At 46.8% G+C, this 13,993-nt stretch overlaps 2 protein-coding genes across 6 annotated transcripts in view; both read right to left on the bottom strand.

The window, feature by feature from the left end:
- The window catches only part of ANKRD46 (ankyrin repeat domain 46), a 44,087-nt gene extending 43,739 nt beyond the window's left edge, over positions 1 to 348 (bottom strand). The window contains exon 1 of one of the 3 annotated variants that reach the window (XM_019528013.1): positions 270 to 348. The gene's annotated coding sequence lies outside the window, so the exon portion shown is untranslated. The remainder of the gene's footprint in view (positions 1 to 269) is intronic. The other 2 variants (XM_019528012.1, XM_019528011.1) reach the window with 2 other exon arrangements.
- A 10,357-nt stretch (positions 349 to 10,705) lies between these two features.
- Positions 10,706 to 13,993, bottom strand: part of SNX31 (sorting nexin 31) — an 81,159-nt gene continuing 77,871 nt past the window's right edge. For all 3 annotated transcript variants that reach the window (XM_019528016.1, XM_019528015.1, XM_019528014.1), the window contains one exon: positions 10,706 to 10,888. In XM_019528016.1, the coding sequence (XP_019383561.1) occupies positions 10,799 to 10,888 (90 nt within the window). In that variant the 3' untranslated portion in view covers positions 10,706 to 10,798. The remainder of the gene's footprint in view (positions 10,889 to 13,993) is intronic.

The raw sequence follows: 13,993 nt of genomic DNA on the forward strand, positions 1-13,993 counted from the left end.
GGCAGCCGGGGGGGTGGGAGGAAGGGGCGGGCAGGCTGCACTGTCCCCCGCGCTTCTCCAGAGCTACACACCGGGTCTCCCCCATTCCCCGGCACCTGCAAGGCGGACACGGCCCGTGCCGCTGCCCCCCGGGGTTTTCAATTCAGAGGCGTCCCCTGTTCTTGTCATTGTTCTCCTCCCACCCCCGCTGCCGCGGGCCGGGCCGGGGACTCCTCCGCTCCCGCTAACGAATCCGCCCTCCTCCCGCAACCGCCGCGGCCTGCCCGTACCTGTCCCCCCTCCCGGGCTGCGCGCCGGCCTTAGCCTGGTCTCGCCCGGCGCCGAGAAGGCAGGCACGGGCCACGCGCCGCCCGGGGGATCGCCCCCTGCAGGCCGGAGGCCGCGGGGCGGGGCGGAGCAGCAAGCGGAGACTCAGGTGGGTGGCGCACAGCAGCACTTCAGGTGAGGAGCAGCAAGCAGAGCAGGCGAGAGGACTGCCGGCAACCGAAAGCAGAGCAGATAGAGTGTGTAGGGCGGGGAGCAGAAGGGAGAGCAGCGCTGTAGCAAGAGACGGGGCCGACCAGCCCAGGCGCTGAAGTGAAGGGGCTCCCAGGGGCGCTGCCCGGCAGGCGCAGGGCGGAGCCGCGAGCAGCTGGTTGGGGGCGCCGAGACTGGGAAGGGCGGCTCCCGCCCCGGCCTGCGCTCCTGGGCAAACGTGTGGGCGCGCGGCCCCAGCTCTGTGCGGGCGAGGGCGGCCTGCCGCTGCGGGCACCACCCGTGGTTGTTACGGCACCGGGCAGGCGAGAGGGGTCCGGGGGGCAGGACTCAGCTTGTGGCAGCCGGCCAGAGGGCTGTCCCCACCGCTCTCCCCCACCCTGGACAACGCGTGGGGGAGGGGCGAGACTCCAGGAAACTGCGGAAGGCTCAGGGTTGCTATCCTTAAACAGGAAAATCCAGCGAATTGCAGAGCAGCCAGCCCAGCCTCTATTCCCAGAAACATAAGGGAATAAATACTCCACCTGTGTGTAAGCACCTAGAATAGCCAGTTTGGATTCTCAAGAACAAGTTGTGTCAACCAGCCTAATTTCTGCACAACCCAATAGCAGACTTAGTGAATAAAGAAATAAACTAGATGTGATAGATCTGGACTTCAGCAATGCTTTTTAGCGCAGTCCTAAATGACAGCTTTTTAAGCCATTTAGGGAACTGTGGTCTAGGGCAGTGATCACCAGCCAGTGGATCTCAATCCACCAGGAGATCTCAGAGTCTCTTGGAGTCGATCCGAGGCTGGGGTGAGGGCCGAGTGCCCGCATGCGTGTGCATGTCCCAGCCCAGCAGGTCAGTCTGTGGGGGACAGAAGGGGCAGAGCCCAGATCAAGGCCCCTGCAGTGAGGGATAGTGCCGCAGAGGCAGGAGGAGGGGTAAGTTGAGTGGGGCCCCAGCCAGGTAGGACTTACCTGCTGGGGAGGTACACCCCCAAATAATTTTTTTCTCCTTCTGCTTTGATTTGGCCCCCCCCCTCTCTCCCCAGACTTACCTGCTGGGCAGGACAAAGCGGGTGGTGGCAGTGGTGCACAGTAGACCTTGGGTTGCTTTTAAATGCTAAAGATGATCTTCTACTTAAAAAGGTTGGAGACCACTGGTCTAGGGGACATTACAGTAAGGTAGCTACAAAATTGGTTGAAAAACTACACTCAGAGTAGTTCTAAACAGCTCACTTTAGAACTGGAAAAATATATCAAGTGAGGGGTTCTGAATCCAGTGCTAGTCAATATTTTCATTAATTGTATAAATGATGGAATAAGAAGTACAGTTTTTCCATTTGCAGGACAGGATTAGAATTCAGAAGGATCTTGACAAATTGGAGAAACAGTTTGAAATAAATAGGAAGAAATTCAAAAGTATTGAACTAAACTAATCACGAGCCACACAAAGATAAAAGAGGAAACTGGCTTGGAAGTAGTTCTTAGAAAGAGGATCTAGAGCAGGGGCAGACAATTATTTTGGGCAGAGGGCCACTTACTGAGTTTCAGCAAGCCATCGAGGGCCACATGACCAGCAACCCAGGGCAGATTAATATTAATTTTCTAAATTTTTTAGGGGCCCTGTGGGCTGGATAGAATGGCCTGGCAGGCATCTTGCCCACCCCGATCTAGAGGCTAGAGTAGATCACAAACTGAATATATATATAAATGGGAATATCAGATGGAAGGCATGAAATAATCCTTTCACTCCACTTAGTATTGCTAAGGTCTCCATTGGAACATTGCATCTAGTTTTGGACACTGCACTTAAAAAAGGTGTGGGCTAATTAGGAAGAATCCAGAGAGCCACAAAAGTGATTTAGAAAATATGACCTCTGATGAAAGATAAAAAGAACTGGATTGGTTTAGTCTAGAAGAGAGACTGATGAGCAGACATAATCTTCAATTAAGTGAGAGGCTACTGCAAAGAGAAAGGTTGTACCTTGTTCTCCATGTGCACTGGGGATAGGACAAGTAATAAGCTTAGGTTGCAGCAAGAGTTTTAAAAGACATTAGGGTGGGGGGGAAAACCTCTTTCCAACTGTAAGCACAGTTAAGCACAGGAATGAATTATCTGTGTAAGTTGTGGGATCTCTGTAGGCTTAAAAAAATCAGGTTAGACATGCATGTCATGAAAGGATGAGATAGTTGATACTGTTTGGGGGTAAGGAACGGACTAGATGGCCTCTCAGTCCCTCCCTATGATTGTGTGTACTGGGATTCTGAGAACAACGTCTCTGGGGACCCTGGGTATGCCCCATGCTGCTGTATCTTCATTGCACTAGCTAGATCACACCTGCAGTTTGTCCTATTCAAGGTCCTCTTACCAGACCAGACAGCTGCATGCATACATCCAGGGTTCAAATTACACTTTGACTCTTGGGGTGGGGGGGATCTGCAAAAAAAAGGGCTGCCCATCACAATGCCCTAATAAAATCAGAGACCCCCCTCCCAGGTTATGATTTTCAGATCTTACAGGGGCTCTCATCTCTTATGGGGGGAGGGGCTCAGCCCCCCCGAGCTCCCCCATAATTTGAACCCTCCACACTTCTCTGGTCAGGCTGCCTTCTGAACCAGAAGCTGTGTAGCTGGAGAACCCCTCGCTGGTGAGTTGCTGAGACACTATAGGCAGGCTAATTAGGCACTGTAGGCAAGTAAAGCACTGCCAGGCAAACTGCAACACTACTTTGATTCTTAGGCGGAGTATAAAAAGCACAGCATGCTTTCAGTGCACCATTGCCTGGCATGGTAACTGCAGTGCAATGTTGTCACATAATAGGATGCAGCCCTGTGCCCCTCTCACTAAAAAGTATTGATAGGGGTTTAGACACCAAAGCAATAGCGTACCTTAAAAATATATGAAGAATACCATATGGGATTCACATACCTTACACCCACAAATAAGATGCACACCTTGTTTTGAGAAGGCAGAATGAAGGAAAAATAGATTTTTCCGGAGTCATAGCTGAATGGAGCAGGGATACAGTCTCTTTAGCGGGCATGTCTACATGGGCTACACTGCACATGAATAAACTCTGGAGCTTATTGCTCCAGCAATTCTTGCTCCTGGGCACGCCGCTTGAACGTGTGCCCAGGAGTAATTAACTCGAGCAATAAGCTCTGGAGTTCATTCATGCACAACGTGTGGAGCCAGGTCAGACCAGCTCTGGCTGGCAGGAGGCCCCAGGGGGCCAACCTGCCAGCCTGGGGATGCTCCCCCCAATAAAGAGCGCTGCAGAGGGGCTGGCTGGGGTGCAAGGGAGCTTCAGTGTGGGGCTAGCTGGCAGGCAGCCCATGCACTGATGAACCCTCATGCCCCAGCCAGCCAAGGCAAGTCTACACTGGCACTACTGCAGACTTTTTTACTCCACAGCAGGATGTACTTAAATGCAAGTAGTATCCTGCTGTGGAGTAAATTAGTGTACTCTAGCCTAATAGGGGTGCATGTGTAGACATCAAGATGTTTACTGCACAGCTAACTAGTCTACTGCACAGTAAACATCTTGTGTAGATGTGCCCAGTGTCACTCACCCTGTCTTTCCTGTTCAGCCAAGTTAGGGGACTTTAACTCTGTCACAGCTGCTGCTAAATTGGCTGCTCAGCTTTCAGCTGCTTAGCCAAAAGCTGCTGCCAATTTGGTGGTGGCTATGACATGGTTAAACCTCTAGCTTTGGCTGAGCAGCAGATTGTATCTCTCCTCTCTGTGGATGGGAGGAAGCCAGCCCCTGGCAGCCATTACAGCATTCATACACCTCCATCCCAGCATTGAAATCAGGTTGCTTACTTAAAACATGCACCCCAATTTTTTGGAGGAGAGGTGCATGTGGTATGCAGGTAAATATGGTAGATCATTGGTCTTGGAATAATATTAGTGGCTAGGAAGAACAGAACTGCTGCATCACATCAGACCCACGGCCCATTTGTTTCTAGCTTCTTATCTCCAAGAATGGCCAGCATTAGACACTTTAGGAGAAGGTTGAAATAGGTACAGACTAAATTTCCCCCAACCCTACACCCTCTGTAGATTTCATCTTGCCTTCTGGTGGGTAGAGCTTGCTTAAATCTTGAAACACGGGTTGTTGGGTTTGTTTTTTTTTAATTCAGTAACATGAACAGGTAGTAGAGGAGGACAATGTAATGGAGTTCTATAGTATAAAGGTAACTAGACAAACTTACCATTAATATGCTTATGGAACTTGTTGGCTCTTTGGAATTTAAAAATGCCTTTAAATGGAAGGAGGATAATCCTTTTTGCAATGAGTCTGACTTCAAGGAAACCAAAGGTGGCAACCATAAGGAACTTGTCCAGGCTGTTTTGCTCAGGGCAGCAGAGTAGAAATTAATATGAAGTGAAGCATTCCCTTTAGCTGGATTGTATTATTGGAAAATAAAATCTTACATGGGATTTTTGAGGCTTACTGCTGGCATCCACAAACCTGCTGAAGAGGCATATTGGCAACACTGGGACTGTTCAGGGTTGATCTCAGAAGCTGGAAGGCAGTTTTGTGTTTGCTTTAATTGCCTATGGTGGCGGCAGCTTCTTTGGGTCCAGGGCCTGTGGAATTGGAGTGGAGGCAGAGCCTGGCATGGGCTGATTTGCCCTGGGTCCCGCACCCTGCTCAGGTCGCTTTTGCCCATGGATGTGGGGCTTCAGCAGCATTCAGTGGCAAGGTGGTGGCCTCCTGCTGTGGGTGCTTTCCCCATGCTGTCTTGGGGAAAAGAAGTGCTGGGTGTGGGTATTTTCCTTGTGTCATGGGGAAGACAAATAGAGGTGGAAGGGTCCTAGCATCTGCCTCCAACCTCGGGTGGGTCATTCCAGACTGTAGCCAGAAAGGGTTGCCTGCCCCAGTCTAATTCATCCTTTTGGCCTTTGCTGTAGGAGCAAAGGGATTTTTATGTTTTTCTCCTTTTGGTAAGAAATGAGGGAAAGCAAGTGCTAGAGAAGGTACCATACAGGCCCCTCGAGTTGCATATCTTCACCATCTGCAGAATAGATTCTTCATATGCATTAATATGAGTAACTTGGAGGCGGCAAGCTGATTTTGTGGGCAGATCCCAGGGCCAGTTGCCATTTTCTCAGGCTGAGCACAGTGCTCCCCCCCAATATTTCCGATTGGCCAAGAGGCACCAGTGGCCTTGTCCCTTACAGCTGATTGGTTGCGAGGGTTGTCTGTCAGAATTCATAGAAAAATTAGGGTTATAAGGGACCTAAGGAGGTCATCTAGTCCAACCCCCTGCCTCAAAACAGTACCATCTCCAACTATACCATCCCAGCCAAGGCTTTGTTTAGCTGGGTCTTAAAAGCCTCCAAGGATGAAGATCCCACAACCTCTCTGGGTAGCCTGTTCCAGTTTTTCCTACTATCTAACCTAAACTTCCCTTGCAGCCACTTGAGCCCATTATGCCTTGTTCTGTCATCTGCCACCATTAAGAAGAGTCTAGCTCCATCCTCTTTGGAACCATCCATCAGGTAGTTGAAGGTTGTTATTAAATCCCTTCTCAGTCTTCTCTTCTCCAAACTAAATAAGCCCAGTTCCCTCAGCTTCTCCTTAGAAGTCATGTCCCCCAGCCCCCTAATGATTTTTGTTGTCCTCTGCAAGACTCTCTCCAATTTGTCCACATCTTTTCTGTAGTAGTTGGTCCACAACTAAATACAGTACTCCAGATGTGGCCTCAGGAGTGCTGAATAGAGGGGAAGAAACACTTTCCTCAATCTGCTGGCAACGCTTCTACTGATGTAGCCCAGTATGCCATTAGCCTTTGCAACAAGGGCACGTGGTTGGCTCATCTTCAGCTTATTGTCCACTGTAACCCTTAGGTCCTTTTCTGCAGAGCTGCTACTTAGCCAGTCAATTCCCAGGCTGTAGCGGTGCATGGGATTGTTCCATCTTAAGTGTAGGACTTTGCACTTCTCCTTATTGAACCTCATGAGATTTCTTTTGGTCCAATCCTCCAATTTGTCCAGGTCTCTCTGAATCCTGCCCTACCCTCCAGTGTATCTACAGCTTGGCGTCATCTTCCAAGTCACTGATGAAGATATTGACAAAAACCAGATCCAGGACAGACCTCTGGGGCACTCCACCCGATACCAGCTCTTCAACTAGACCTTGAGCTAGACTACTACCCTCTGAGCCCAATGATCCAGCCAGTTTTCTTTGCACCTTGCAGTCCATTCATCCAACCCATACTTCCTTAAGTTGCTTACGAGAATGTTGTGGGAGACCATATCAAAAGCTTTGCTTAAGTCAAGGTATATCACATCTACTGCTGTCCCTGCATCCACAGAGCCAGTCATCTCATCCCAGAAGGCAATCACATTGATAAGGCATGACTTGCCTTTGGTGAATCCATGCTGACTGTCCCTAATAACCTTTTTCTTCCAAGTGCTTAGAAATGGATTCCTTGAAGATGTGCTCCATGACTTTTCTAGGGACTGAGGTGAGGCTGCCTGGTCTGTAGTTCCCCAAATCCTCCTTCCCTTTTTAAAGATAGGCACTGCTCTTTTCCAACAGCAGCCAGGGAGATTTTTGTTTTGTTTTTAAAGTTAGACATGGCTGCAAAACCCACAGTAGTTAGCAGACGTAATTAGCAAATTTGCCTCTGAGACTGCTGATATATTACCTGAAATTTTTAAGTAAAAAAAATTCCTGTGAAAAAACACACAGGAAATAGATTTCATGCAATGAAACCAAATACAAGGAGGGCAGGAATTAACATACCTATTGAAAACATTTCCCATCAAATCACAGGACAAAGTGTTATAAGTGGTCTAAGCTTCAGGACATGAGAGAGTTCTTAATGAGTGTTTTGGTTACTTTTGTTCACTTTCAGCATTATCTGTATAGACAGTTCCTGAGCTGGCTGTGAAATAAATAGAACTAGAGCCTGTAAAATCACTCCTTTCTTTAGAAAAAAGGTGTCCCTTCGTCTGAGTTCCATCTGGAGGAAACCCAGAAGGTGACTTGACTTCTCTACCATCATGTGGCTCCATCCCTTGCTGCCAAGTAGTGGAGGGGGGCAGGGCTACATGACATGCAGCCCTCAACTAATCAGTGGTGAAGGGGTGGGGGGGAAGGGGCAACCCCCCCTCTCCCCTTCCCTCCCAGCAAGCCGCACAGCGGGGCTGCAGGACTACAAAGATGATGATGAAAATACTTAGCTGATGGAGAGCTAGGTATTTCTTGCATTTATTCCACACCTTATAAACTTAAGCTCCATTTTGTTTTTAATTTTTTTCCTCCCTTTGCATGGCATTTTAAATAATTTTATTCTCTTCGCAACATTTTTGGTTGGCAAATTTATAGTAGGATACCATTTTATACAGCCCAATTCTATTTCTAGTTCCAGTTCAACACCCCTGTTCACAGGTGTGGTAGTGCTGTTTGGATTCTCTATACAGGCAGTCCTTGGACTTACAACAATTGGTTCCTGAAAACCCCATTTTAAGTCGAAATGTTGCAACTCGGAACCAATTCTGTCATAAGAAACAATGTTATAAATCGGGGATTGGTTCCTGAACCCAGGCCCGATACCCTATTTTCACCAAAAATACCCCATAATTTTGTACTCGATCAATTATAGATGAGTCATATAGCTACATTAATATATTTATATTGTAAATAGCAATCATATTGATTTGGAAGGACTTCTTTGAGGTGACATTGCTGGACTTTTTGAAGGGCTCTTGGTTGGATGTTTTGAAGAGTTCTTGGCTGGAGTCTTGGTTGCAGGTTCTTCTGGAGCCTTGTTTGCTTTCTTAAAGAAAGTGTCCAAGGAAGTTTGGACAGATGTTCTCCAGGGAGATGAGCAACACAGTGAAGTTGTTTGCTGGTATGGCATCGCATGGGATCAAGCATTGTAAGTTGAAACTGGTGTTGTAAAGTTGAAACAGGGTATCAATTTATAAACATTGTAAGTGCAAAATGTTGCAAGTCAAGGACTGCCTGTAGTAGAGATCAACTTTCCCTCTGTTAATGACAGACCAAGGGGCTGAGGCATATTAAATACCATATTTACTGATGCATCACCTACAGCTTTTTCCCAAAAACCTCTTCTTATTAACAGGCATGCATCTGGCCCTGCTCTTCCTGCAACTTCACTGAATCTAGGCACCCTGCATCTCACTGATTGCTGGCTTCTGGAGGTATGCTTTGTGGTAGTGTCACACAGACCAAGAGCAGGAGCTTGTCAGGTGCCTTCAAATGAAAACAACTTATTTCTAAAAACATATCAACTAGCTGTGCATCAAAGTATAAAAGAAAGACAAAAATGTTCTTTCCTTACTGCACTGAGCAGATTGCAGGCTGGTCTGTGCTGGGAAAATGTAAGTTATTAGTACCCTGATATACCTCCCATACTACGTGGGGGTAACCCTCCAAGCTCTCTACTACAATCAAAGTGAATTTATGAACTGCAGGGTACAGGATAAGACCACTCTCTGTGACATTCAACATTTTCCATCTTTAAGCTCTCCACTTCATCTTAACAATGCATGTTTTGTGCTGCCTGTCTGTTGAACACATTTACTTGTGCCTTTCATTAAGGTATCTGCATACTGTTCCACATTGCATGCATGCAAAACAAAAAATGGAACCAGGTAGAAAAAAAACAATAGAGTGAGAGCTTGGGCTTAGTCAGAACTGTAAGATGGCTGAGGATACATGACTGCCCCAGCACACTCCATCACCTGGTGCAAAGAATGGGGATCTGGACAGAGACAGGCGAGGATTTGCAGTTTGTCCCAGAGACAGGTAAGGAGCCTGTCTTGGAACTAGTTTTTACAGCTCACAGTTCCACATCTGAGAAGTTCTCTCCCCTCACCTGGATCCTAACTAAGAGGAGGCATCGGGAACAGGCTTATCAAAACCTCGTCACAGCTGCTCAGAATGGGCTGATTTCATAAAAAGCTTCATTTGTATGATGCTGAAAGCTTGTAATGTAGCTGTGTGTTTGCGGGCAGTCAACAGATTCCTGGGCATGAACAAATAGATGTAACCAATCCCTCCATCCTTACAAAATGCAGCTCATTAGCAGCTACATTCTCTCCAACTGTTGCAGCTTCCTGATTATTAGCCTCAAGAGAAAAATCAGAAGCATGGGGGCATGGTAACAGTCTGCTCTGAACAAAGAACATGTGCACAGAAAATGGATGGACTTTCTAAATAATCCAGAAATGGGATAAGCATACTCAACCACTGTCATGATATTTAATAGGGCTGTGCAAAGCTTTGGTCGCTGATTTGATTTGGAGATTTGGCCCAATTCGGCAGCCAAATCTCTGAATCCAAAGAAAATCAGGAGACATGTTAATCTCTCCAAATCAAATCAGAAGCCTCTGATTCACTTCGGAGAGATTTGATGATTTGGACACAAGAGACAGCTTTATATGTTTTTTCTACATACTTCACAGTACCAGGTGGCTCATGAATCCTGAGATGGTAGGGTGGACGGAGTGTCCTACAGGAGTGCAGGGGGGTCTCCTGGGTCTGCTGCCAAGTGTGCTGCAGTGGACTAGAAGCACTTCTGGTCCACTTTGAGTCCTCTGCAGAGCATGTGGGGAACCCCCCTTTGCCCCCTGGCTCAGCGACTGGTGCCTCCTGGGTCCGGGGTGGGCAGCTGGGGTCCCTCCCGTGGCTGATCACCAAGCCAGAGGGTGTGTGTGGCGGCAGGGGGGGCGGTCCTCTTCTGGGATGCTCCATCCACCCTACCATCTCAGCATTCACGAGCTGCGCCTGGTACCTTGAAGTATGTAGAAAAACCATATAAAGCTATGTCTATGGCTGAATTGCTGATTCTCCAAATCAGAATAGAATCTTCAAATTTCGGTTCGGCTGAATCCAATCAGGACAGGAATCTGAATCAACGAATCAAATCACTGTCCCCTGAATTGGGCCAAATCTGAATCGAATAAGGCCCACTTCACACACCCCTAATATTTAACACACCATGTAAGAGCCATTAAAAAAAAGTTTTAATGAAAAGTAAATGTTAATGAAAATGAAAATTTTCTGTACTCTTTTCTACTTAAGGCTTTTCCTTTTTAAGAGTGAATGTATACAAGAAATGTATCATGTTTCTTAAACTTTTCTATTCCTAACTGGTCTCCACATTTGTAGCACATTTTCACTCCAGGGAGTGGTAAACAAGAGCTTTAAAAACTGCAACTATTAGGTGTGTCATAAATATCAAGGGACAAGAAAGGATATTGTATACTCATGAATTTAGGACCTTTTAATGTAATTCAGAGGTCACATCGCATTTTTGTAGGCATCTCAAAGTACAACATACAGAATTTATCACAAATCCTCTTCTCTTATTTTTTCAAAAACGCGGTCCTCTTCATTTGGCTTAACAAATGTCCTTTTTCTTGGTATAAAACCAGAAATCTGAAGAGAAACAGGTACAGTTAGATAGGACTTGCATATTATTTATTATACTTTTAGCCAAGGAAGTTGACAGAACTGAGATAATGATCACTGTTACTAACTAAAGGGAAAAAAAGTGAGAGATGCAATCCTGTTTTACTGTTGTAGTAGCTGGCATTTCTCGATCAGTGTTTTGGAGTGGACAAAACTTATGTATAGGGGATTCATCCCAGTGATTACTACTTGCTTACAATAATGTTTATTTCAGTGCATTAAAGGTGGTATAAGCTGGGACATGCAGATTTGCATTTTACTACTGTTTCTGTTCCTGAGAAACTACAGCCTAGTCCAAACATTCACATACCCATGCTAATATGATCAGGCAGACCCACAGTCTACTCATGTGTGCTCATAAAGGACTATTGCGTTTAAATGTTAGGCATGTGCAAAAACATTTATATAAAATGGCGTCTAAATCAATAATTTAGACCTACACACTGCAAATATGTGTTTCATCTTGTGCCTTCAGAATGCCAATATTGTTCCAGGCTTTGGTATGGGATACTAGCATAGGTAGAGGGAGAAATTATTAGTGGGGGGGAGGGGGAAGAGGGGACTTAGCATAAATGTGCGCACACATACCACCCAGCAGGTAAGTCTGTGGAGGGGAAGGGGTGGGGGAGGCAGACTGAGGCCCCCACAGTGAGGGAGTGGGGGAGGGGCAAATGGGGCCACAGGGCAGGTCACGGGATGATCAGAGCCTGGGCAGCTCAGCCAGGGGGCTCCTGTCACTGCACACACCACAGGGGAGGCATGGGGGGCACATACCCCCCAGATTTGTGTGCAGAGCAGAGGCAGGCTGCTGCTGCAGGCTGGGGCTCTGTGCCCTGCTGCCACTGTCTCAGGGAGCTATGCGATCCCATGTCTGCAGCACATCCCCTGCCCACCCAGTGGCAGCAGGCACATAGCATTGCACGTGGCTCCCATGGCAAAGGCAGCAGGGCACAGAGCCCCAGCTTGCAGTGGCAGCCTGCCTCTGCCCCACACACAAAATCCAGGGCAGCATGTGGTCCCTGTGCCTCTCCTGGTGTACGTGCAGCGGCAGGAGCCCCCGTGTCCCTGGATGAGCCACCCAGGTTCCCACAACCCGTCCCAGCCCTGGGGCCCCATTCACCCCAGGCCCAGCCTCCGCCCCACTCCCTCCCTCACTGTGCAAGCCTTGATCTGCGCCCACACCTCTTCCCCTTCACAGACTTGCCTGCTGTGGTGGGTAGCGCTCCACATGTTGTGGAGCTGTGATCCTGGCTGTGTGCAGTCTGTGGCTGCATGTCTACATCTGTGCATACCCTTCTACCTGCTGCTGCAGCCACCTGGAGCCCATGTCCAGGCTGCCCCGTGCGCTGCTACCACTGCTCCGTGTTTGGGGGGGCTAAGTCCTGTTAGCCCCAGTCTTCCGCTGCCTATGGACACCAGACTTATTCCAACAAATGACAGACTCTGCCCCAAGCTTTCCTACCAAGCAGTCACCTGACTGCTGTAAAGCTGTAAGTGTCCGCTAGTGTGACATGCCATTTGTAGCTTACTGTCTACATCTGGGAAATGTAGAGGACGTCTTGCATATCTTCCAAACAGCCGATATCTTGCCTCATACATTAAACTGTTTAATACTATAAAAAAGTATTTTATAAATATTATGGCAGCCCTGTTACAATAATCTAACAGCGATTATCTGTACAAAGTTTTGCTTATACTATAATTACTAAGTAAGACTAGTTATTTCAGTTCCTGTGTTCAGAAACTCTTAAAGGATTCAGTCATTCTAAGTTTGGTAGATGTTTGAATGCTTCATAGACTGTATATATGGATTTTTGTTTTAATCACCTGCTTGGTAATAAAATTCTTGCTTCTAGCCAGCGTTCCCTCTAAATTGTGAGGCATGCATGACTGCGCAGGTGCTCCTGGCAGCATGGTATGAGTATGCCTGCGCAGCTGCGCACGCCACACAGCTTAGAGGGAATGCTGCTTCCAACTCGGCAGACTGTTCTTGATCTTCCTATTAACTAACTTTTGCATCTGTACTGGATAATCTATACAGAGGTTATTTATAGGCTATCCTGCTAGCACTATATTGTGTTGCTCTTGGGCAGCACAAGAAATTAAGATCAGATTTCTTGTTCCCATGATTAGGCAGCAAGCACCTGGTTTAGCACTGTAAAAATCCCTCCAGGGCTAGAAGAAAAATTAGAAAGGCCTTTGAAGACTATGATGGGAGAAAATAAAGAGACAGTCTAAGTAACTCTCCCCTCTGTATGAAAATTTACAGGCTGAGTTTCTAAAACAAACGGCAGTTTAAAGGCTTGAAAAAGGGGATAGAACAGGGATGCCTCAAGCAGCTTAGTTTTTAACTCTCCCACGTGTTTTGATATGTTCAACTAAATAAGATTAAAGATTTCAGTGGATTCATTGCCCATTTGATAGCTTAACAGTGCATATCACAGATGGGCTGTGTAACCATCAAAAATCCTGCATATTGTTAAAATTAACTGACAGAGCTAATACTCTGTAGTCTGGTAATCCTAAAATCAGATGCAGAAATGATCAAGGAGGACCTAACCCATTACTGGTTTTATAGGTCATGAAGAGGATTTTACAGGCTGTACATAAAGTTGCTAATATTTCTTGCAAATATTCAATAAAAGGGCTAATACTCAAGAGAAACATCAGCTCAAGCAAGCACTTTGATCTGTGAACAGTTTACTTTTAGAGGTCACTAAACATGAAATTCACTGCAGTACAGACAATCCTCCAGATCACAAGAGCCCTTTACGCCTCATTTAAATACTCTGTAGAGGGGCCCTCTGAACTGGGGTGAATGTCATCCTAAAAATGTCAGCAGTGAAGTTATATGAAACATATATTTGAATGAAAAGAGATGCCCTGAACAGGTACGGTCACACACTGTCGAGCAAGAGTAGTAACATCTGTGACTGCTAAATATGTGCCTAAAGGAGACTAACCAGGCAAGTCCTTGGGTCCTTAATTCAATCCTTACTAAAATTACATATCAAGAATGACTTATTCTGTACTTTTAGTTCCCTTTTTCATGTACAAGCTATCTGTACACCA

This window comes from Gavialis gangeticus, unplaced genomic scaffold, assembly GCF_001723915.1.
Source record: "Gavialis gangeticus isolate Ggan-Ray unplaced genomic scaffold, GavGan_comp1, whole genome shotgun sequence".
NCBI classification, from domain to species: Eukaryota; Metazoa; Chordata; order Crocodylia; family Gavialidae; genus Gavialis; species Gavialis gangeticus.